Genomic DNA, 26,359 nt, shown 5'->3' with positions numbered 1-26,359 from the left:
TCTTTGTGATATATCTTGGTGCTTTATTTTGTATTGCTTCGAGTTGATCGATCAGATAGGTTTGATGCGGATTCCAAATAGTGGATGCGTACTCTATATACCTTTGAACGAACAAGCGTACGAATGCTAGTAACTTAGTAGCAGAGTTCGCCAAATATAAGTTATGTTTAATGAAGCCGAGCGTTTTGGATGCCTTACTGGTTATTGTATTAATGGGCTCGTTCCAAGATAAATCAGAGGATAAATAAACTTCGAGATATTTAAATGCGGATACTTTCTCAGCAGGGATTCGCTGAATCGTGTAGTAGCTCAATCCCGGGTTACGTGCTCTCGTGAACGTCACGGCCTTAATTTTAGAAATGTTAATTTCCATTTGCCACTGACAACACCAAAATGGGAGTTTGTCGAGGTCTACCTGTAATGAGTTCTCGTCTTGGGCGTTACTAATTCGTCTGTAGATGATACAGACGTCTGCGAATAACGTGATAGTAGACGATAAAGTGTATCCTGCGTCGTTAATATAGATCAGAAACAATATTGGACCCACGACCGAACCCTGTGGTACACTGGATTTTACATGCGAAAGTGAAGATGAGTACCCGCCCACGCGCACTGACTGACTTCGGTTGGTTAAAAAATTAGCTAGCCAATTTATAATTCTACTTTTTATGTTAAGATTCGTAAGCTTCATAAATAAGTGAATATGGGGAACTTTGTCAAATGCTTTTGGAAAAAAAGTAAATATAGCATCTATTTTTAGTCCACCATGAACGGCTTCGTGGAGGTCAGTTACCAATTCGAATAGTTGAGTTTCACAGGAACGACCACAAAGGAAACCATGCTGATTGCTAGAGAAGAAATTTTTATCTGTTAGAAATTTTATGACGGTGGATGATATGATGTGCTCTAGAAATTTACAGCATATGCTTGTTAGTGAAATGGGCCTGTAGTTTGAGTCAAAGGAGGGATCACCAGATTTATAAATGGGAATCACGCATGCACTCCTCTAGGCGACTGGCGCTGCTCTGAATTTAAATATATCTCATGTCACATCTCTCTCTAGTAACACTAAAAAAAAAGTACTGAACGGTTGATCAGGCTTTAGCTTTGTACGTTTCCAAGCAGCTGCCTTTGGGAATTTTAAATTGCGAGAACTGCAGCGGGACGGCAGTTCATCGGCGTATGCAGCAGAATTGCATCCGCGGTATAGCGCTAACACGCACTCTTACTAACCCGTGCGTTTGGTGACTTCGCTGGCTAGTGTACGCGTTTCTATCAATAAATTCGCAATCACTCTCCTTGAGGCTACTTTGGCTGCACGTATTCGGCGATGTCACATGTATTCATCGGCAGCAAGATCACAACGGCGCGTGCAGACATCGCACCATGCGGATTTGCTTGAGAAATAAGTATGCACTAACGACGGGTGCTTATTATCGAGGTAAGAAGCACATTACGGCAAGGGCAGAATTTAAAGAAAACGATCAAGACATCGCATTACTCAACAAAATTTAGCGGCTAGTTAACATGATCTCCACTTCATGTAGATGGGGTTCATGTTTGTGTGCGGAACGCACCTGGCACGTATCTGGACCGGGTTGTCCCAAATACTGCAGTAACCTCGTGTTTATGCCCGCTCCCGCAGAGGCCAGCGTCTTTCCTACAGCTGTCACAGCAGAAGAAGCAGTCTGCCTCCCGAACAAAGGTGAAATCGCAACCGCGAACTTCGTCCATCCTTGCTGCAAACGGTTGTCGTCTGCTGCTGCTCCCGAGCGTACTGTTGGAAGCGCGCGCTAGGTGGCCATAAGTGGCGCCTGCTACATTCGCGATCTCTGGGAACGAAAGTGAAGGAGGGGGAGGGGGGGGGGGGGTCGGAGGTCACAGAAGACCATGGGCCCCGGGTGCAAGACGACCTAGCTACGTCACTAATCTTTAGAAGTCATATTTCAAGTGGATATGCCTTGCAAGCTACAATTAAAATTGCAATATGTAGCGTAAATTACTTAAGTATAAAGTTATATCGTGCATATTTCTTAATTAGGCCATTATGAATTTCGATTTTTTTCTGCGAGTATTGTCCCCCGCTTCGAGTAATCCAGCTCAATAATTGCAATTACGATATCCACCGCACGCGTATGTGTGTGTGTGTGTGTGTGTGTGTGTGTGTGTGTGTGTGTGTGTGTGTGTGTGTGTGCGTGTGTGTGTGTTTAATTCTGTGTGGTCTAAAAAGAAAAATTCGGCAGAGACACTTAAGACTGCTTAGGTGTGGGAACGCGAGGGCATTTCAATCGCTTCGATGAAGCGTGTTTTTCTGCGCGTTGCTTGTCCGCGCAAACTCTCACCTGCCTTTTAACGGCGCCTCGGCAAGGCCAAATGAAAGCGCGCCAGGCGTAACAAAGCGCTCGCTTGCCCGCGGGGAGTTAACTCGAAGGACCGCTCAGCGGCACTCAACTGCACATTAATGCTTTTTATTTTATGCGCTCATTTTATAAACTCATGGCGTGTGCGTGCCACCTCCGACCCATTTGCTGCGCCCTCGTATGCCCAACCACGCACGCAATAGGCCACACGTTTAGTCAACCAGAACCGTGGAGGTCGCAACCTTAACGCGATCACTTCGTCGAAGCTGTAGTACGGTTCAGGGATGTCCATCGGGCACTCCCTGAACAGCCAACATGGACTGACATGCTAGATAAACTGGCAGCATTGAAACAAAAAAATTCAATTTGTAGTGCCAGCAAAATACTTGTTGACATGTTTTATCTTTTGTGTATTGTTTGTGTATGTCAAGGCCGGTAATAAAGAAAACAAAAGGCACCGTGGCGTCAGGGAAACGTGCTCGTCTCGTACCCAGGAGGCTCGGCTTCGATTCCCACCCGGACAGAAATTGCCCTAATATTCCTTCCAACGGCACTAATCTATTTACAGCAACCTCTCTGAGAAAGTTGGCGTCGCTTCTAATATTTATTCATGTGCTTTTACTCTTTGACTTCAGCCATTTTCGGTACCATGATTCGATCACGCCGCCAACTACAACGCCGGTTTTTCGCGTAACGAGGCATATATAATGCTTTCGCAATGAAAGAAAACACCCCGCAATGGCCAGCGGTGACGGCACCTCAAGTCGCCCGTCGTCTTTTCCGAAGCGCCATTGCGAGCCGCCTTCGAGCATTGTGGTCTCCGCAATACCAACCGTGTGTGACTTAGGGACTCAGCCTATCGGAAGTGTCACCACAGCACCTCAGTGGGTCGCTGTCAGCGCGAGCTCCGGCGTGGCGACACAAGATAGGACTGCCAACGTCACCGGTGTGTTTCGTTTTTTTATCACGAGCATAGGGGCGTGAAAAATTATTTCTTCGATCGCCCAGAGTTTATCGAACATACTATCCTCCAAGGGGTAAAACGTAGAGCTGTTCCGTGTGCCTCCGTGTGATCTTTGTCCTCCCGTAGGGGCACATAATTTTCAGAAGAGAGATGTTCTACCTCCTCTTCAAGCTTCGTGATCGATTTGTCCAGGGAGTGGCGATGTTTAGCCGTGCTTCCCTTGATCTTGCAAGACTGTACCTGGTGGAGTGGAGGCATCCGTCCCGTCTCTGCTTGGCCTGATCCCCTTGATGATTTACTCTTTCCGGTGTTATAGTGATAAGTGACATGCTTACGCCACATGTGTCTGCGTGCCACATTTACCCTTCATAGATTGAAAGGCGACGCTTGGGTGGAGCAGTTACCGGCGTGCCTTTGCAGAACCATCTTCCTCCTCAGCGACGTCGCCGTGTGCTCGGGAATTGGAAACAACGGCCCACTAACTTGACGTCGTGCACCTGAACTTCCAAGATTTCCGTTATCTAAATGGCATCGATGGTTTACGAGTGCCTAGCTGAAGACCGAAAATAGAACAAGTTGACCTCTACAGCCACCGCCACCAATAAAGCGTTTCAAGGCCGGTAAGTTACACCGTATTTTACGTGAGCGAACGTCTGAGTTAAAGGGCTTGATTTTTCCGGTAGGGGTCTAACGGGGACTCGCCTCGTCGCAGCAGGACCAAACGATTTAGCAAGCAGAAACCACGTAGCCCGTCGTCCACGTGGCGACGTCGTATATAGCCCACTACGAGAAGGATAAACAGCTGACGTTAGGCTTCTGGCAGACAAACAGTTCCCAGGCTCCGGGATTATACAGCGGAAAATGGGCGCGAAACTAAACTTACTTTAATTAATCGGGCGTTGTGGTGAATCACGAACGCTTTGCTTTAGGATCTGCGCCAACAGATATAAATCTAACCGTTCGGAACAAAGGCGACAAGTCCCGAAAACGACAACTTGGAAACCTTGTAAATGAGTTCTCATGCATTTATACATGCGCGAAGCTTATGCCCGGGGATCTCTTTCACTGCGGTTTTTTGTCACCCTCGACTCTTTAGCGCAGCAAGGCGAAATCAAATAGCGAAGAGATAACTGCATCGCAAGCGCCCTCACGCGAAAGCAAGCGTCAGTCTGTTGGTAGTACTAGAGTCTACTCTAGTACTACGTCCCAAGGGGAGTTTCCCGACTGACGAAGTCTCTACGTAGCGCTGCTTTAGCTAGGGAAACGATGGAGCATGTTTTATTAAAATCTGAAGACATCTGCCCAGCGGTCCATTTAGGCACCACTGGCTTCCTTGAAGCCTTTGGGTTCAGCGAGAGCAGGGGGAAAGTAAACATGTCCGCAATAGAGCCTATATAGTAAGAGGCGATTGGCAGATCGGCGGCAGAAAAGTAAAGAAACGACAAAAAAACGGAGACGTACAAAAACAAAGTTCACAATAGGGGACAGAAATTTTGGTTATGGGAATTTATCGTTTCTTTTTTCTTTTTTAACCTAGGTAGGACATTAGGCAGTATAATAGCAAGAGCTTGGTGGCGCAACCCACCGCCCCGTTCCGAAGGGGACGCTCATAACATCCATCCATCCATCCATCCATCCATCCATCCATCCATCCGTCCGTCCGTCCGTCCGTCCGTCCGTCCGTCCGTCCGTCCGTCCGTCCGTCCGTCCATCCGTCCATCCGTCCATCCGTCCATCCGTCCATCCATCCATCCATCCATCCGACGCTGTCGTCCAAAAGAAAGAAAGAAAGAAGGAAAGGAAGAGCACACCACACAATGCATCTCATTCAAAACATGTATTATTTTATTATTTTCCTAGTCGTGCAGTCTCAGTCTTGTACGTGATTGATGGGGCTGTTTCGCCGCATCCGCCAGCACAAAAATAATAACAATACTACGAGAAAGCTGTCCACGGCGCGGTGTACGACCGCGACGAGTCTCTTATACAAAATACAGAAAGGCTCGAGCACTTTCTTCCATTTCGGTTTCTTTCGTCGCCACGTATATGTACACCAATACAGAAAAATACACCTGTGACACATTTCTACACCCGTCGACATGGCGACGAGGAATGCTCCCCATTGCAACTAGATTATTTACACGCATATATGTATATATATACACACAATACTTCGCAGTCTAGCGTGAGACGTGCTAGACGCATCACAATACATTTCCAAGACACCGCTTTGAGGATTGCCACAATGTGAAACAGCACGAACCTCGCGAAAAGAAAAGTAGGCAAACAAAAAAATGTTTTTCTCTTGTCCATATGAGAGGCAAGCCACCATTGCACAAGAACGACTTCACCCGATTGAGAAGAGTAATGCGGTCGTAAAAATTCTAAGCACCCAGCTGTGACATCATGCAGCGAAGGCCATCATGACAGGAGATGGTTCAGAAGAATGCCTTCGACAATTGCACCAACAATTTCTCACCGACTGTCACTCGACGAAGATATTCGCTTCCTGATACGAAAACATCGACCCATTTTCTGGCGCTTAATACAGAACGCTGTATTTTATGCAGTATACAGCCACGCCCTGTCACACTAGACCACACTGTACAAACACTTCGCGTATGCACAAAGCCAAAAGGCACACCAGCACACTTGGTTACAAATCAAGAGTGCCACATCTCGACTACATTATATCCCTCCATTAAAAAGAACCTGATCCATATGGCCCATACGAAATCATATCGTGGACAAAGAAGTTCAACTTATAACCTAGAGCTGACTTCTGACAAGTATCACTGACGTTTCGAGATAATAAGCGACATGTCATTAATAGCAAGTAAACTGATAACCGGACTAGTTGGCGATTTTTTTTATGCAGATAGCAGAGCTGAGATATAGTGCCGTTCCAGTCACGCTTATTTGTTTTTGCTTGTGTAGCACTGTCGCGTTTTTTACGTCATTAGTCGTCTGAAAAATCTTAAGTGCGGTTGTGCGATCTGTCTTCCTCAAGGAGAAAAAACAAACAAAAAAAACTCGCCAGTAGAGAGAGAAGAAAGGGGAAGGCAGGGAGGGTAATCAAAGGGCAAGATCCGGTTTGCTACCCTACGCTGGAGTGAGAGAGGGGGGGGAGGTACAATGAGAGGAAAGTAGAGAGAGAGAGAGAGAATATGAGGAATATATTTGCTACACGGCTGTAAGGTAGCAAGTCTCGTTTTCAGTTCGATAAATAGACGTTCGGCAGTAAACTCGTTCTCCGCTCCTGCATTTTTCGTTTATTTCACGAACGTCGTTGAATGCATCACAACTCTGTTAGCGTTGCCGTGGAGAGTGTCAGAACGGGTCCGCCATCGCGCCATGGCTGCATTATCTTATCGGCGAAGTTTGAGAGAAGTAAGGCCCGACGAGTTCATTTGTCAGCTTCTTTTGACAGACCGGAAAGCGCAAGCGGAAAGCTCTAAAGGTGACCACGGATGCCACCCCCCCCCCACCCCCCCCCTAAAAAAAAACAAAATGACAAGAACTGAAGCTCGCTCTCCAGTGCATACGTAATTAAGGCGGGCCTATCTTCGAAGCACATCACGCGCGCTCCGAAGTGCCGCGTTCTCCGCGGCGATATATATATCCCTTCGCCAGTCCGCTATCTTTAAAGAACGCTGCGTCTGCGGTCACCGCCGCCAAATGGACAGCGTCTGCTTGTTCGTTCGGCCAGCATCGCGCTCGACTTTGATTGGTCAGCGCAGAGGCTGCTCGCGGCTATTTGCGTGGCTCGTCTCGGCTACCGACCTCGCGCGCAGCGACGGCATTCCCGTACGTGTTCCAAGGCGGGTTGAAGAATGCGAAAGAAAAAGGACGTTAAATAAAAAACAAGGCGGCCTCCTCAATTAAGCGCAGGCGAGAGTCGTCGTGCGCGGGGACGCAATTACAGGTCGTTGCTTCCGCACCGGCGCGCGACAGACGGCGGTATTATACTTGACCGCCGGCTACTCTACTACTACTGCTGTTACGCGCCTCTCTCTACCCCCTCGGACAAACTAGAGGCGAGAAAGAAGCGGTCGGGCGGGGTTGTGCGCGCACCACTTTTGATTTTGTACGCAAGTTCGGAGCCATCGCGTCCCGCGAGGCTGGCTCGCGTCGCCCGCGTGTTGGCTTCGAGACAAGCGCGCGAGGCCTAAGGGAGCGATTTTTTTTCTGCCTCGTCATTTCGCGCCGAGAGTGACGAAGCACTCTCTCCGAACAGGCGTCGTAACTGCGCGTCGCGGGCGTTGCTGCTGCACAGCCTGAGGCGCTATTTTGTATTCGAGTGACTCGCAGGCGCAGGGAGATGAACCGAGAAAGTTGGTGCGGACAGCAAAGGTTCAGTCAGGCTAGGCCGACCCGACACCGATTTCTGTCTGCCGACTGTCGGCGACAGCGCTTTCTTGTATTTGCTTTCGTGTCGGCGCCTCTGTCACACTGTATACCGACGCCGCGTTCTCCGTCGACCGTCTACAGATAGTCGGCGTCGATACAGTAGTGTGATAGAGGCGCCGACGCGAAGATAGAAAAAAAAAAAACGCTGTCGCCGACAGTCGACAGACCGAAATCGGTGTCGGGTCGGCCTAGTAGTGTGAGTGGGCCATAAGGAACATTAGGTGAACTTCACCCAGGTTGCAACAAACGCTGAATACGCGGTTGCGACATTTTCGTCAAATTATGTGCGTTCCTTTATACGTTATATCGGAGAGTGCACGAGGAATTGTTTGTGGCTAAAGCGAGACGGCGAAGAGACGGGACGTCAAGTTTGGGGCTAAAGTTATTGTGAGCAGTCCGTAGCACAACATTGAAAGATGATTGGGAAATTAATCTCAAGTCACCAGCTATTCGCACGCACATAGCGGGAGCTATTGAAGTCCTGCTATAGAATTCCCAGTTTTAAAATAGTTAAAAACGAGAAGTCCGCTTTACATAGAAAACGCCCCACCCGCACGCTTTGGAGGTCCCGATGCCAATGCCGGCCTATAAGAGTAAAAATTTCACGGTGATTCACGCGAATAGTTCCCGTTTGACGATTTGCATGTCATTGGTCAGACACATGTCGACGTTGAAATATAACGCTCCTATTGCAAGTCCTCACGTTTGACTGCAATATGGTTCTGAAAGAAATGTTGTTACACTCGACTAGCCGAAACGTTTACTGGGCTCGGACAGGAGAGCCCCGACTCACACTGACGCGGACACGCGATGCGTTAATGTTACACTGTTTGAGAAAAAAAAAAAAAAGAAAGCAGTTTATGTGCGAAACTATGACAAACTGTGTGGCTCGATCGATGCACGATTTGAACAGAGCTAATTCTAGGCGTTTCTTGGTTACACTGATGTTCAAGACTGTGTAAAGCTCACGGTCCAACAGATACGTGAAATGGATCAATAGGCATTGGCAACTATTAAAAAAAAAAGAAAAAAGAAAACCGCGAGTTCATGACAAAAAAAAAAAAATGTCTTAGCCACCAATGCCACCAATGCAAGTCAGAATGCAGAGTTCCACCAACGCGTACGTAGACACAAATTTTACTCCACGAGCGATCGAACCTCCATTGACAGCATCCCGCAAGCGGGCCTTATGAAGATGCCACGGTAACATTAGCAGATTGCATGCAAAACGCACATTACAGCGCTCGTGCGCCTGATTGGCCGTGCAGCAAGCGTAAACAGAGTCGTGACTGCATTTCTGGATGAACTCGTCTTGCGCTTCGTGCACAACTTCTGACTCGGGTGCGACACCGCGTGAGTGAGCGTGTCAACCACTGAACCGAGCCTAACGTACTGAACACGCTGAATGCAGATATTCCATATACTGGTGGTGTAAAACAATCGGTCCGTGAAAACAAAATAATAATGACAATAATAATAAAAAAAACATACGAGAAATTCCTACAGACAGAGCGAAATAAAATGTATACAGCACAAAAGGACCGGCATCGAAGGAAATATTTGCGAGTCGAAGGCCTAAACATTGAAAACACAGCGTTGAACACGTGCCCAAAAATACGTAACGCATACTCTTTCTCATGCCGAAGCTGTTAAACGCCTTCTTATTTCCGTGCCACCTGTAAGAGCTACGCCAACGCACGTGATTAACTTCTGCGGAGCTATTCGTTTAGCGTGCGAAATCGGAATACTACGCGTTGCGAAATGGCACAATGACTGTCACAGCAGGCTTAAATGGCGCGTGAACTGGAACGAAGGCAACCAAATTACCCGATGCGTTTGATCCAATTAGGGTGCAATCAGGGCTCACATCCTCGCTGCACATCCGCACACGCGAGAGTTCCCAGGGAAGTGGGACCCTCGTACGACATTATGGTGTCGTGGAACCATATAGGTTCACGACAGAAATTCGCACCAGCGACGGTGACCCCGCCGCGACGAGTCCCGATAAACAAGCACATCGTCTCCCGATTTTCTTCTTCTGTTACATACTTGACCGGCATACTGACAGTCACTGAACACCGCTGAACAACATTTTAAATTTTATTGAGCATTTCTAGTATTACGCGCAGGGCCCGAAGGCACCAGCCATATATATTGAGTTGCAGTGATTGTTCCTTTGCCACTGGGGAACTCGCAGCGTGCGTGCAGGATTATTTGCCTGTTGACGTCGCCGCGAGTCCCCAGTTTCCTTTGGCCGCGACTGTTAACCTTTGTACCCTACTCAGTTTTACTGGGTTATCAGATTTGGCCGCGTCTGCTGGCCACAAGGGCCAGCAGACGCGAACACTCTTCCCTGACGCCTGTCCAAGAATCTGACACCTCTACAAGAAATACGGTCGTAGCTTTCTGTACACGTTCTGCTCAAGGTGCAAAACCAAAGAGAGATCTCTGCTTAGTTTGTATCCTGGTACACGAGGCAAGAAATGCCAGCCAGGTTAACCACAAAGAAGAAAAAAAAAAAGGGGGGGGGGGTTAGCAAACTGAGCTTTAACTTAAAATCCTTCTGACGACGCGAGACTGAATTAACGTCTCCACATGACGCAGCGATCCCACGTGAAGCGAGTCACTGTCTTCCACGGAGCTGGCAGGCCACTAGCGACGTCACACCGTCGCACCGACCGAAGTTCGCGGCGCCCACGCCGAATGGACCGCTCGCGCGTCCCCAAACGCCGTCGCCACACAGCAACGTCTCAGTCAAGGCTTCACTGCGCAATGTTCCACACCACAGTTTCGCACACTGTGTAGAGAAGCCCGCCGCAATTTCCTCGACGGCTGAAGCACGGGAAGTTCGTACAACAACAGACAGAAGTCCACTACAAACGAAACGCGCCGTTGATGGCTGCTTGACGCCGCGTTTCGTTCCTCGCATGGTGTGCACGGCAGGCATCGTGGCTCTTGGCACATTCCGCGCTGGCACCCGGCGTAGCACACCCGAAGCGCGCGCGTTAGGCGTGTCGCTACCTCGGGCAGAAGCTGAAGTTCGGGAACAGCTGGCAGTGCAAGGACAGGAACCTGGGGGAGAGTAGAGCAAGAAAGAGAGCAGAGAGTGAGACGTCTCGAGCTCCCGGAGCAACCCGACTCCCGCGCAGTTAAAACTCCAGCTTTAATGCGCGGCACAGAAAACAGCCGCACCTATAGGGAAAACAGAACTACTCAAGTATAGTCTAACTGCACTGTCGCAAAACATCCGAGGAAATTGCACGAACACTAGAGCCATAACACCCCAGGTTCTTGGGAATCCCCGTAAGCACAAAATATGAAATGCGCGACCTGTATGTTCCTGCAGATAAGGTACTGGGATTGTATGCATCTTAAACAGTTGGCCTTCTCTTACGCTATCCTCTCTAACAGTCTTTCTACTCCCCTACCGACATCACCCCGCTGCTGACCACCATTCGGGTTTCAGCAGCACAAAGCTGTACAATTTCAGTGTGGTTAGAAGTATAATTTACTTTATTTGCTTTTCCGTTATATTATTTTAATAAACAAAGATTAGGCAGACCACGCCGTTAATCGGCACACAACTGGCACTGAATGCGCAATAGCGCATTCTTTAATGATCGTCTGCGAGATCACCTTTGACCATGTGACACTTTCCTTGCGCGCATTCGTGAACTCTTTCCACTCTCTTCCCCTGAGTGGGGTAGCGGACCGGACACCTCCGGTTAACTTCCTTACCTTCCTCGTGTTCCCTCTCTCACACACAATAAACACCAGACTGCAGGAACTACGATAAATACGCATCACACACGCAGACGCGTTGGCTATAAGCAACTTCTGAGGCGCAGACGCCACAGTTTCCGCATGCCTGCCACTACCCGCAGCATTGCAAGCACAGTTACGTGCCTAACTTCACTAGCGTGATATAGTCCATCGGGTACGCTCGAAATACGTCACAGCACGCCAACCAGGCACGACACTTCGCGCTCGACAAAAGACACCTCATACTTCGAGCGAAACTCCGAGCAGTGTTGTTCGACTTTAGACCTGGAGAGCTAGCTATTTAGGTTGGCTCTATACTATAAAAGGTCAAGCACCGCGTTTTTACCCCCGCGTTTGATAAATAGCATTCCACGCGAAAAAGAAAGTTAAACGAGAAACAGGTTCACTCGAAAAACTCGCGAACGTAGGCTGCCCAGCCGAGGCGACAAAAAACAAAGAAATGGAGCAGTTCAAGGCGGCGCCACTTCGAACTGGTTATTAAACCTGGCCCGCTCTCGCCCGCAATGATCGCGCGGTTGCGCAAGGCCAATTTACAAACGACGCCGAGTCCGGTCAGGCGACTGAGACAGCAAAACGAGCAGAAAAGCGGCGCAACATCGGGTGGGGTAAAAGGACCGAGAAGGGGGGGGGGGGGGTTGTCCAGGACAGCCCCAGATGAAAGACAGGTCGCGAACGAGCCGTAGTCACCGAGGGGTCCCTGTAATTACGAAGCGCAACACAGCCTTGGGCCACTGGCGACCGCAGCAGTCAACAGCGTATATGAAAAAAAAAAGCACAAAGCGCCCGCAGCGCCCTCCCATTCCGCCGACACGCGTCGGGACCGGGAGGCGCCATCGGACAACGTTGTTTAGGCCGCAGGGCGAGTGACGCTACTGAAAGACCGTTCAACAGACTCCGACGGGGGATGGCGGTCGGTTCCTCTAATCACGCCTGTTGCGACACTCTGCGTGGTCATCTTTAAGAAATACAAAACAAGACCACACTACCATCTGAGGTGTGGCTGCGCCGGCCCTTGACGGGGTGCCTGCGCAGAGACTGTTCAAACTACATACAAGACACCCCTCGACTAGCAGCCGGCTTTAATTTACGCAGTTGCCACCACGCGCACACGCATACCAGAAGCGGCGGACGCTGATTCCGCGGAACGTGAGCCACGCATTGTACAACGACCGCGCTGTACAGCGCCGGAGCTCCCGGTCTGTTGCAAGAGCTCGTTGGTAGCCATGGCAACGCTGACCCATTCACGACTGCGCACAGGGACGGACACAGAGCATATACATATGCGGCACTCGCGGGAAGGGACCTTGGGTTCGAATTGATATAACTTTTCTTTCGTAAGTTCTGCTTTGCCACAGTCTGGCCGCCTTCTATATTATTATGTCCGCGATTGCCTGCATCTGCTCCTAGTTTAAGTACCTTGTATTTTTGTGTGAATATGGCCCAAGACACGGGTTATCAGCCAGTAAATGCCGACTCGGTGTTCGGGGGCCACACGTAGTTTAGATGTCTACGAAGTGTCGCGTGGCAATACAGACAACAGTAAGTAAAACGACCCAAATATCTTCCACGATTGACGTCAGACTGACACGCAAACCTAGGTGCTTTCCTTCCCATATGGTCCAAGACACGGGTTATCAGCCAGTAAATGCCGACCCACATGTAGTTTAGATGTCTACGAAGTGTCGCGCGGCAATACAGACGACAATAAGTAAAACGACCCAAATATCTTCCACGATTGACGTCGGAGTGACACGCAAACCTAGGTGCCTTTCTTCCCCCCTTCCATCTCTCTCATAGAGGGACCAAATAACATGCCTCCCAGCGCCCCCGGTATCTCGTAGGGCCGATGCACAGTCACGGTTGAGGGCCCGATTTCGAAGTCGAGATGAGCAAGTGGCGCTATTAAAGGACACCAACAAGGCATGCAGGGCAGCGGCCGTCATCATCGGTGGCGCCACGACCCACGACCTGCTAGCGCGCCCAAATAACAGGGCCTCCGCCCGGATCATCGCCGTTTTTCGCGTAACCTCGGCGCGCCCTTCCCAATGTGTCAATCCCGGTGGCAAACGGGGCGTTTGCGCGGGACCCGGCGACCTCTCGGTGCGCTTATTCGTGACGGGGCCCCGAAAAATAAGGAGGAAACGTCCAGCGCAGAGCCATTTCGGGTGGGCCGCGCGATGCGATGAACCGTTCAATAGTTTCATCCCGTGCGCCTTCGCCATTTCCTGCCGAGGGACGGGGCACAGACATGGAAATGCAGCCTTCGCGCGAGGCCAAAGGTCAGAAGGTCGCATAATCGTCGTGAAAAGTGGCACCCCAGGCTAGCTAGCGAGCGCGCCTAGTACACCTTCGAGACTCTTCGGTAAGTATCTGGCTTATTGGCGAAAATCACTGTACGTAGAGGAAGTGTTAGCGGAAGATACGAGGAAAGCGTCGAGCGACAGAGCACGTCTCTGAGGCCCCTGCGAGTGTATATGGCTGGAGGTGACACGCGAAAGAGAACGGATTGGGGGACGATTAAATAACGACGCTCTGCACTCGCTCCTGCACGTCACCCTAGAAATGGAAGCTCTTTGCTGGTCCGTTTGCGTAGAGTCTGTGTCAGAGGATGGCGGCACTCTTGACGTGCGAGAAAAAAAACAGAAAGGTTTGAAGTTAGCCTATAATAATTGCTCTCGAGGGCTGGAGAAACGTTGTCCCTACCCTCAGGTGCTTTCAGTTGTTGCGAATGCAGTCCGAGGGACGCCAGGCATACCGGTCCGGGCGCAAACTATACTGTTTGACCCAGATTTAGTGCTAATTTCTGTTACGCCAAGGTATTGTGTTAAACGTAATTCACCGTCGATATGCGTAACTAAATGATTAAAGCAGGAAATTAAGCACTCAAGATAGCGCACTTCATAATAATAATATTAATAATAATAATAATAATATAGAGAGGCGTTCACAAGGAGTTTATTTACAGATATCTAGAACTTTCATTCAGCCCTTTAATAAACCCCAGTCATAACTCGTTCCCGGTGACTCGTATCTTCAGGCGCGATTGCTGAGGTTGTGCTTCACCCCTGGGTTGTCTCCGTCTTATTTGTTCCAACCAGAGCATTTGAACAAGTCTCAAGCTTAGCTCTGCTGCTAGGAAAACAGCGCGCAGTTTTTTTTTTTCCATTTCTGTAGACGGCCCTCGTGACTGCACGTCAACAGTAACCAGCACAGGCAGAGGCTTATCGCTCGGCCCTCTCCAACAGTTACACGCTACCTCTGCCCCGAATATATTCGTTAGTCATCCCCCCTGCCGTCCCTTCTAGGCCTTCATCCTTGTTCTTTTCGCTGACATTCACTCCGAGAGCGCATTCATATTTCTGCTGTAAGCACTATACTCCGCCATGCGAACCCATGAGACAGTCTGCCGCCCTGCCTGTGGAAGGAACGTGTACAGAACAAGTTCCGTTCGAATATCCGCCTTTCCTTAAACGGCTGTCGTTGCGCTTTCGCCTTTGGGTGTTTTTCTGCAGTTTCCAACCCCATCCTTCCTAGTGATACTCCCAAGGCAAAGTCCGTTGACTTTCATCATCGCGACAGGGCCAGGTCGGCTGCGAGGGTCAGTAAGCGTTACCGGGGCCAAGACGTATAGCCATAGCGAAGGAGAACAGAGATACAGGGAATTGCAATACGCTTGCGGAACCACCACACAACACCCTGCTTGTAACTTGTGTCCAGAAGCGCTACTGACATTTCTGCAGTGATCTTTCTGATCATCATACGGGCAGCGCAACACTGCTCACCCAATATCCCGGTGGAGGAACAGTGACGAGCTCCTGACAGCGCTGTGAAGAAGGCAGCGAGAGCGCAGGGCTCCGGCCACTTTGCCGTCGACTGCAACAACTTTCCTTTCTTTCTTTCAAGCGCCAGTTAAGAGAGGCAGATGGACTCCACTGCGTACCACGTGTGGAAGTTCCAGTCGGTGCTTCGCGCGCCTCGACGTTTCCCGCCCCCGAGCGCCTCCCTCTCCTTCGAGGACGGCTTCGAGGACGGCGGACGCCTTTTTACCAGCTTGTGCTTTCGCCGCAGCCCGGCCCCGGGGGCGAAGACTGTTGCTCCTTTGACCCCTGCATGCACTGCAGTCCGCGCCTCCTCCGGCAATGTGTCTGTTAGTTCCTTTTTTGTGACCGGGAGCAGACAGCACGCGTGCATCGTCGCGCAGTAAGAGGGGCGGCGCTCTCCCCTCGGCTACCAGATGTTGCGCCGCGTCTGCGACCTGTCTGGGGCGGCGGCGGCGACGACGCGGCGGCACGTAATAAGCCCCGGGCCTGGAGGCCGGCTGGATGGCTTAGCCGTTGCTGCTGCCGCCACTATTGGAATGACGGCAGGTGGCGCCAAGGTCGCCAGCGCGTGCGTGAGCCCGCGAACTGTGTACACTTAGTGGGAGCATCCTAGAAAATAAGAGGAGCTCACGCACCAAAAAAAAGGTCACGGCGAGGTAGCACCAACTTTGTTTGTAATGGCGTTGAAATATTAGGTGCTGCTGCCACGACGGAGTTCCCTGTAACATCTGCTGACATGATCGACGCTCTAAAAACTGTATGTAATGTGTGCACCTGCATTTTTTATATTTATTTTTTTACTAGGGGAATGACGGCGTCTTGAAGAAAGCCTACGTTGAGGTTAGTTATGCAGGTGCGGGTAGATTTGGTTATGTAAGCAAAGAATAAAATAACACGAAATGTTCAGCCAAAGGTTACCAGGCCAGCATTCCTTTATACCGCCTACGGTTACCTTCCCTTGCGCAATCGGCAAGAACTGTCGACGCTTCACCGCTATAGGGCACTGGATCTGCGCGGGAAATTTCGTGAATGAGCCAACAATGCCAACCTTGTAATTGTTATGCTTCCCCCCCCCCCCCCCCCACACACACACACAAATCTGAAACTCGTGGAGCACTGTCTCCCCTTTTGCCCTTGCAGCAGCCGCTTTTTGATTGGACTGCAACCTGGCACAAATGCTTGGAAACAGCAATCGTGGGCACAGGACAATGTAGCTGCTGACACGAAGTCTTAACACACGCGGCTCAAGTGGAGTCGAAACTGGATTTCACTGGAGTGCTGCCCATTGTTTCGACCTGCACTTTTCTAGTGAACTCAAGAGGACAAAGGCAACAATGGATTCTTCGCTCGATTTGTTAGTTCCTTCCCTCCGGGACAGCTCGGCGACGTTGTCTTTCTCCTCTTTCTGCTCTCGAAACAGTCAAGTCACTCCGTATGCGCACACGCGACTCCATCGACAAAGCAGAGCGAGCCACCTGCTACAGGCTCGAGAGCTCTCTACAACCGGCGCATCGTCGACGTCGCTCCACGGACGTGCATACAGAGTCCCGCAAACGGAGGCAGTTGCCTCCACTTCAAGCGCCTGTGTAGATGGTGAACGGCGCCTCCTCCAAGTCAATGTAGACACTGCTTTCCCGGCCAATTGGCCAGCTCGAGAAGAAAGCAAGCGGTCGCTCTCTCTCCTCTCACTCTCTCTCCCTCTCTATCTGAAAGAGCGCTGACTGCGAAAGCCACTTATAGCTGCGGGTAACTCAGTGGGACGCATTGTTTCACCGAGACGGTGCACAGATGGGAATACGCGACCGGCCCAAATTCGCTTTGAGACAATGGGTCCCTCTGCGAAGAGCCTGTCAGTATATTTGGATTCGAACGTTGCTTCTGGCACTAGAGGCAGCTTGTGTCTGTCTGCCTACCTGCCTGACTGCCCGTTGCCAATCGCAAGGAGATGAACCTTGCTTGCGCGGACAGACACGTTCCACTAGGCAAGGAGGAGGAGCACCGGGAGAGTACGTGGGCGTCAGGGCTTGTTTGGCAAAAGTCACGCAGTGAATGTATGGCGAAGCGAACGCGTATACGAGCGCGAACAGGAGCACGACGAACCGCGCAAGCGTCCAGTGGCCTCGACCAAGTACACAGTTTGCCGCAGTTGCGAAAATCCCGCCCGCGATCGCGCGAGAAGTCGCGACAGTCGCGCGCGGCGCCTGTCCGAGTCGCGCGACAGTGGCGACCCCTATGTCGCACGCTCGCGCAGGCGACAGTTGCGCCGGCGATATCCGCTAGGCCAAACGTCCCAATTTATTCGCGGGCTGCTCGAAGTTGGCGCGCAGTTCTTTTCGCGCTCGGGACACCTGCGGTTTCGGCACGCCCATTTCCTAAAAGAAATGCTAAACAGCGGAAAGCAACCACTGCAGTCTGTCGCGTCACACCGTCCTCGCCCTTGTACTCAGCTCTTTCTTGCACGGTCTCTCAAGTGCAAGCACTCGGGATGTAGCTGGTGGCACTTGAAGTAAAGGAATGCGAATCGTCGCTTTGCCAAACCCGCGAAGAACGCGGAAAAGATGCTCACTATTCGTATAACGAGAAGATCCCGAAATGCCAAGTGACTCTATATTTACTCGGATCTGGAAGTACGCAGACGGTGCAGAGATTAACGCGTGGTGTGTGTAATTACTTACGACGCGTGCCCAGAATTAAATGTTTCCTGGTACGCTGTAGCTATAGGTGGTCCTAAAGCAAAGCGCAAGAGAAGAAGGACGAAATGCATTCATATAGAAGAGCAACCGATGCGTCCGAACATGTTTCGTACGCAACAGGACACCGCAGTCACCCTTAGAAAGACCCAGTTGTCTGTGCAGTATTAAAGCGTGTTCGACTTGGCTGACCGAAGTTGTCTAATGAGCCGACATTCTTCACATTTATAAGCTCTGTGCCCAAGCTTCGAACCATTTGCACAAACGAGGAAAGACAAATACTATGCGCTCAGGTCATATTCGGGCTAAATTTATGCTTCTCTCTTTAACCCTTTCTTCCCCAAAAGGATATCATGGTAAATAGCAAAATTTTCGCTCTGGTTTCCTGCTAAAGAGTACATATTTTAAGATTTCATCTATATGATGCCGCTGAAGTTAGCTTTCCGCGTAGTAGAGAGAGAGAGAGAGAGAGGAAAGGGGAAAGGCAGAGAGGTTAACCAGAGAAAAAAAATCCGGTTGGCTACCCCACGCTGGGGAGAGAGGGGAGGGGGAGGTAAAGTGGAAACAAAGTAGAGATAAGGAAAGGAAAGGAAGGAGCATAGACACAATCACAATCGGTCACTGTCACCGAACACTGTCATCGCACAGCACACTGACACTTGGTGCACTATCAACATCTGTTCAGGCTACAGTCGCCTGTCCAGTTCTGTCGCCCTCAAGAACCGCAATAGTGCCCTCGTCGCCCTCTGCTGCGATGGCTTATGATGGCGGTATCTGAAAATGAGTTCCTCTGTGAGAGGTCTTTGGTCAAAGCGCGCTATCGCGGTTGCAAGTGATTGTCTCTGTAAAGCATATCGAGCACAGTCACAAAGAAGGTGTTGAAAAGTCTCCTCGTTGCCACAGTCCTCACACGAGGCGTCGTCGGCCCATCCAATTCGGTAAGCGAAAGACTTGGTGAAAGCCACCCCTAGCCATAGTCGACAAAGCAGGGTAGCTTCGCGACGACAGAGCCCAGCTGGAATACAAAGGCGTAGGGAGGAGTCAAGATGGTGGAGTCGGTAGTTGTGAAAACTTCCAGCGTTCCACAAGGATAACGTGATGTGACGGCTGATCATTCGAAGTTTTCGAGCGGCATCTGTCCTTGATAACGGTATCGGCTCCTCTTCGTCCCCTTGAAGAGCCGACCGAGCAGCGTTATCAGCGTGTTCGTTCCCTATGACTCCGCAGTGACTTGGAAGCCACTGAAATGTCACGTGGTGTCCTTTCTCAGTTAAGGTATGAATGAGTTCTCTAATCTCAAATACCAGTTGTTCGTGTGGTCCGCGCCGCAGGGCCGATAGCAAAGATTGCAGTGCAGCCTTGGAGTCACTGAATATTGACCACCTTCGAGGTTGTTCTTGGTTGACGAGTAGAAGTGCAGCGCGAAGGGCTGCAAGTTCCGCGGCCATCGGTGTCGTTGGGTGACATGTCTTGAAACTGATGGTGGTGGCTTTCGCTGGGAAGACCACGGCTCCAGAGGAACACTGGAGAGTTGCCGATCCATCAGTATAAATATGTACGTGTTCGGCGTACCTCTCGTGCAAAAGAAGCAGAGTTAGTTGTTTAAGAGCTGGTGATGACAGCTCAGATTTTTTCCTGATTCCTGGTATGGTGAGGTGCACTGCGGGTTGAGCCAAACACCATGGAGGAATCGATGGCTTAGTTGCGGGGGTGTAGCCTGATGGGAGGCAGGTGTAATACTCCGAAATCGTAGTACAAAAAGCTGCCTGCGGCCTTTCTGAAGGTAGTGTTGCCAGATGGTGGGAACAGGCACGGGCAACGTGCCTAATGTGCACTCTCAACACTTCTACCGCAATGTGTGTTTGTATAGGTTGGTCCTGAGCAATCGCAATAGTCGCTGCTGTCGATGTGCATTTTGGCAAACCAAGACAAACCCTGAGAGCCCGAGCTTGAATAGCCTGTAGAGCACGAAGATTTCTCTGGCAGGTGATGGTCAGTACGGGCAAGCTGTATCTCAAGAAGCCCAGAAAAAGAGCCCTGTACAATTCCAACATTGCATGCACTGACATTCCCCAAGTCTTTCCTCCCAGAAACTTGAAAAGTTGGGAGATTGCTGTCAGACGCTTTTTCAAGTAGGTAACGTGCGGGCTCCATGAGAGATCTCTATCAATGATTATGCCAAGAAATTTGTGACTCTTCTCATAAGAAATTATCTGGCCATTTATTGATATGGCGTAGGGTGACATTGGTTTGCGAGTGAACGCCATCAGTGCACATTTGTCTGACGAGATTTCAAGACCTTGGTTGCGGAGGTATAGAGTTGTTAGAGTAGCAGCTTTTTGAAGTCTTGCACGTATCTGAGGACGTGTCACACCTGAGGTCCATATACATATGTCGTCGGCGTACATTGATATCTTGATCGCTGCTGGCAGATGATCAACGAGACCAATGAGTGTGAGGTTGAATAGGGTAGGGCTTAGTACACCGCCTTGAGGTACACCTCGGTACGTGTAGTGTAGTGCGGTTTTACCATCACCGGTACAGACAAAGAACGATCTCATAAAAAGGTAATGAGAGATCCATTGGAAAACTCGACCACGTAGGCCAACCATCTCAAGAGCATCGAGGATAGCCTCGTGAGATACGTTATCGTATGCCCCCTTGACATCCAAGAACAGAGCTGCAGATAATCTTTTGCGTGACTTTTGAAGCTGGACGTACGTAGCGAGATCAACAACACTGTCTATGGAAGAGCGATCTCGACGAAAACCAGCCATGCAATTCGGTAACATGTTGTAGTGCTCCAGGTACCACTCCAAGCGGGCAAGGATCATCTTTTCCATTATCTTTCCCACACAGCTGGCCAGCGCTATTGGGCGGTATGAGGTGGTTTCAAGTGGGGACTTGCCTTGCTTCAGGAGAGGGACCAAGCGGCTTATCTTCCATTCTTCGGGAACCATGCCTTCCTGCCAAGATAAGTTGTAGAGATGTAACAGTTCTCTCCGTGCGCCATCACTCAGGTTGTTCAAGGCGCGGTAGGATATTCCATCTGGTCCCGCGGATGAAGAACGCCTGCATAGAGCAAGAGCCGCTTCTAGTTCCTCCATTATGAATGGAAGATCCATGCGGCCGTCACGTGAAACAGGGATGCGACTGGGGGCTGGAAAGCCTGGACCGGTTGCTTGGCCAGCGATCCTTGCACAAAAGTCTTCTGCAACATCAGCCTCTGGCCGCCCCTGGAAGAGCGCCAGCGCCTTGAATGGGAAGCGTTGTTCAGGGAAGGAACGTAGACCACGTATGGTTCTCCAGATGGGGGAAAGCGGCTTTCGGGGGTCTAGTGACTGGCAAAATCTTGCCCAACGTCGAGATGCCAATCTATCCATGCGACGTTGAAGTTTCTTTTGTAGTCGTCTGGCTGTCCTAAGGTCTTCGATGGACTTTGTACGCCGGTAACGCCGTTCCGCACGACGACGAAGCGCACGAAGTCGCTCCAACTCTATATCCAATTCCGTGTGCTTCGACGAAACCGTGACCGTGCGCGTGGCGTGTAGCATCGCAGACTTGATTGCTTCCTCTAATCCAGAGGACAAGCCCTCTCGACAAGCATCCTCCATGGTGGAAGTAAAAGTGGTCCAATCAATTAATCGAATGGTGTTCCGTGGGGTGGGACTGGACATTCCTTTGATGACAAGGTATGTAGGAATATGATCACTCCCGTGTGTCTCGATATCCGAAAACCATTTAACATATCTTGTGAAAGTGCTGGAGACGAAAGCTAGGTCAAGACAGCTGCCATAATTCACGCCTCGTATAAACGTTGGGCTGCCGTCATTCAGAAGTGAAAGGCCGTGGTTACAGGCGAAGTTTGCAAGTCTTTGCCCTCTTGCATTTGTTTTTGCGCTTCCCCATGCTATATGGTGCGCATTAAAATCTCCGATTATTATATATGGGGCAGGGCACACAGACAAGATGTTCGTTAATCGTAGTAGAGTACAACGCTTGTCGTGGTGCCAACAACAGCGTGGTAACGACAGACAAATGCAGTAAACAAAGGGTTAACGAAACGGTTGAAAATAACGCTTTGATTACATATAGAATTTTAAAAAATAGAAAGAAAGAAGTTGAAGAGAACGGAGCTGTCGACACGTCGGCCACTGGCTTCCCGATCGAGAAGCCACGAGAGGCGGCGAGGCGGCAACATCCGAGTGTTGCACTCTGGCGAAACTCCCGGACGCGGCTGTCACGAGGGATACGCGGGGGGCATTCATTCGCACGGGCAGGAGCGCCTCGCAGCGGGAAACGTTTTCTCGCCTGCCTCGGCATGACAAGCAGCCATCATCGCAACAGACAATGGCCACGGCCGTCCGCATTACTGCGCGCGCAACGCTATATAGCCCCACGGATTGCCCGCGCGGAGCTACCGTACGCCCTTCTGCAACATCGCCGTGTACTCCTTTCGTCCTTTTCGTTGTACGTCACGCCGGTGTCTCATCGAGCGCAGCGGGGGGGTTCGGAACGGGAGGTCCGGCTGTCCGGTGCGATAATTCGATCCGCGAGTTACGATCGGGCGCGGAATCCGAAGCCGAGACGCGCGGCTACTTGACTACAGGCGGCTACAGGCCACTCGCCTTCTGCACTGTTGCAAGAGTGCACAAGCACAAGGACTGCGGCAGACTGGAAGAGTATACTGCGAGCGTCGATGAAAGACGCATGGGGCTGGAAGATATGCGGGAACGTAAAGTATAAGCGCACGTCGCGGGAATTGCACGTGCGGCGCCATCTGCTAAATCGGTGGTCCATACAGGAACCTTATTTCGGTATGCAGTGGGTGGTAACTCACGATATTCTCGACGTATAGGTGCCCGCGCACCGCATTCCGAGGCTAATGAGGTACGACGACGCTTTCGAGCGAAAACGTACGCTGCTAATATAGGGGGGAGTCAGGGGTGGGAACTCGTGATGGCACGCGCACACCGCGGAGATTAAAAGGCTGTTTCCCGCAATCGCCTCCAGGCGTTCGATGAATCGCTGCCGGCCGAGTATATATAACATGTGGCGGGACACAATTTTCGCGAATGCAGCGCCTGCGCGTAGGGTTCGCGTAACTTGTCGCCGTCGTTCTGCGCATTTCGCTGCGTGACACTCCGCGCGTGACCACGTTGACGGCTCCCGACAAGTTTGACGCGATGGCGTCCGGCTATAGAATCGCAGTTCTGGAAATCACTCGACGTACACATCTACAGAGAAGAAGAAGAAGAAGAAGGCTTTTAGTCTCAGCGATTTAGCATGTTTGTGCGGGTATTTTACAGCTTTACAGTTACGCCACTGCATGCAATACTGCATGCAGTGACGAATATGGGAGCGGTACACTGGTCGTGGCGATGCTGCAACGTGCGGCGCTTAATTGAAACATATCGTGTTGCGCGAGCGTCGTTGACGGAGAGTTAAGAAAAAAAAATAAGAGAAGCCAGTGCACTTTCGACGAGATTTTGTTGCCGCCTACGCCTTTAGCGACAGCAGCTATATAAGCACAAGGTAGGCAACTGCAACGGTAGTGCGACGTACTCTATAGTTGAACTCAACGTCACAAGACGTCACTATACTGGTGCTGCTTCTCGTACCAGCGTATCCAGAACTGCGCCATTCCGGAAACAAGAGTAATACGTAAAACGACAGGCCGATACGACACTTTCGTTTTCTGATAATTAGTTTCTGATAATTAGTACGACTTATGACACACAAAAAAAGTAAAGGCTGCCCTTGCCGTTTCCGGGCAACGGCCGGCTGGTCCTTACCTCTGTGCGAAGGCCGTGCGTGCATGACACGGCCGTTTCTTCACGTATAAACAGAAGAGAGAAGAAAAAGAAAGTGCTCAAATTAGTCACCAGAAGTGACTTCTTACCTAGTGGGGTCTACCCTGAGCGAGAAGCCGTCGATATTGAGCACGTTCAGCTCCTTGCCGAACTTGGAGTAGCTGAAGGTCACCTGCGGAACACAAGGAAACGAGCGTCCGGGTCAATCAGTGTTCTAACTATACTGGTACGCAGACAGATTCTACGCAGCGAGCGGTGCAACGGAGAGAGATCAAAGGCGTATACCGACAGGAGACACCAAAGATGCGGCGTTCAGCGGCTCAGCACGCGGCGCTCAGCAGCCAAATGTCGCAGCAAGCGAGTTCTTTACTTCTATGAAACCATCTGCAGCAAACATGCACTCTTTTCACACCGTCGATATACACTACAATACACACACACACACCGCTGAGCGCACAAGAGGGGTTATAATTGCAGATCGCAGAGCGAGGCCTTCTCCTGCATTGGACACACATATTATTATTATTATTATTATTATTATTATTATTATTATTATTATTATTATTATTATTATTATTATTATACACCGGCGTCCGTATTGCCAAACTCGGCGTCGGCGCACTTCTCCCACGTACTGCTGCTACGAAGCAATCGGCGTTCCCTTTCAATACCGCGACGTATGCACGCTTTCCCGTCGTGCACAGGACTCGTTCGCCCGCCAACTCTCATTCCAGCTTCTTGTATTGATAGAGGCAATGCCAACGGAAGCGAGGCTAATCCCAGACGGAGCCAGCCGTTACGGGCGTCCAAACAAAACCGGCAGGGAGGGAACGCGTGCTGAAAAAAAAAAAAAAGGAAATCAAACGAGCGCGCCCCCTCATTTGGCCATTTGCGTGCCTCTCAAAGGGCCGCTTCGTGATCCCGTGAGGTTGTGTTTCGTCAATCCATCAAGTACGGCACGATTCGTCGGACAGCCGCTCGAGCAAAGGTGTCCTCTGCTCCTCCGTACACACCGTGCGGAGAATATGTAGGTACACAAGGTTCGCTGAATGCACCCAGGGGAAGGCCATTAACAACGCAGCACCTGAAGAGAAGGCCGCAGAAGCTACTCGGGCTTAAAGGGACACTAAAGCGAAACAATAAATCAGTTTAGACTAATGAAGAATTGTTTGAGAACCCTCAGGCAGTCATTTAAAAAAAATAGTTTGATTATTAGATGAGAAAATGAAGGTCCAAGTATCAATACTTGAATTTCGCGCCGAAACCCCAGCGCCAGTACGTCAGCGTGACGTCAGGGATTCCAAAGTATGTTTTCGCATTTGGGCAGCGTTGGCTGAATAAAGGTTCCCGAAACTTGCCATGTTTAATATTTGGTTCCTTTAGAACACAATGTAGTCAATCTGTACCACTATATATAATTAGTAGGCCCTAGAAGATGCCATCAAAATTCAAGACGTCACAGCCCCCAGGTGCGGGAACTTAAGTAGGCGTCGCCACCCGTATTTCGTTCTTGCGCTTTTTCTGGCTTATCAAACGTCTTATCGTTGTAAGAGTGGTGTTTTTGGTATTGTAGAACGCTAATTTACTGATGTAGAAGAAATCATTTTTCACTTTAGTGTCCCTTTAATAATAATATGGCGGCCATAGTCTCGGGCGCCTGTGCAGCAGCGCGAGAGGTCGGCCGGCGCTCCATTCCAATTCGCTCTTGTCCTTCTGGACAGACGACGAAATCAGACGGCCGACCTGGGACTTTCGCGTGGAGTTGGCCGCCGAACGTGGCCGCGTTCCCAAAGTGCGCGGTGTGGTCATTAAGTGTTTCGCGCGGAGAATGCCGGAGGGAACGTTCCGCGACATGCAATCGCTCTATCACCGTCATTGAGATTACATTGATCGGAGTCCTTATGCACTCCATTCGTGGGTCTCTCTCACAGAGGCCACCTATATTGTTGAAAACGATGGCACCTTAGTTGTTTTTGTTCTGTTACTTATTTACCTGTTAGGTTACTTTTGTTGGTACACAACGCTGCTTCGCAGGAATCAAATGCCCAACGTTAAGGGGTAAATCACCTTGCCGCAACATTCCCGCGCAATAAGAAGAAGAAAAAAATGGCTGTGGCTTAGGTAAGGTTAAGCCCAGGATGCGAAGCATACTAGCCTTTATTTTAGTTGTTGAACCACTGTTTAGCCTGGTGAACTGCTGTTGCTTGGCTATATTTGGTTCGGCTAGACGAAGAAACAACTCATGCATTACTTCTTCGCCTTCAAGAGTGGAACGCGACAGCGTTCCCGTCGGCCCGCCAAGGGGTGTAAGACAATGGGCTACAGGGCAGCGACTACGCGCCCCGCATTGGACGCGGTGAGCGTCGAGCAAAGCAGCGTTCGGCGCGGCAACGAAATGTGCGCCTGAGCAAGAGACGCACGCCTTAGAAACAGCGCGTTTCTAAGGCAACACCGCATTCACTAGAGGCGCTTTTGTACCGCTTTGAAGCGTTGTACTCGTGGCTCAGTGGTAGCGTCT

General features: G+C 50.4%; 1 protein-coding gene across 1 annotated transcript in view; it reads right to left on the bottom strand.

Moving 5' to 3' along the window:
- Window positions 1-5,146: 5,146 nt before the first annotated feature.
- fng (Fringe glycosyltransferase) overlaps window positions 5,147-26,359 on the bottom strand; it is a 114,648-nt gene continuing 93,435 nt past the window's right edge. Inside the window, exons 9-10 of the mRNA XM_065448205.2 lie at window positions 23,931-24,013; window positions 5,147-10,806 (exon numbers count right to left, since the gene is read on the bottom strand). Of these exons, the coding sequence (XP_065304277.1) occupies window positions 10,752-10,806; window positions 23,931-24,013 (138 nt within the window). The 3' untranslated portion in view covers window positions 5,147-10,751. The remainder of the gene's footprint in view (window positions 10,807-23,930; window positions 24,014-26,359) is intronic.

This window comes from Dermacentor albipictus, chromosome 8 (assembly GCF_038994185.2).
Source record: "Dermacentor albipictus isolate Rhodes 1998 colony chromosome 8, USDA_Dalb.pri_finalv2, whole genome shotgun sequence".
Lineage (NCBI taxonomy): Eukaryota > Metazoa > Arthropoda > Arachnida > Ixodida > Ixodidae > Dermacentor > Dermacentor albipictus.
This window is presented reverse-complemented; position numbering and strand designations above follow the sequence as displayed.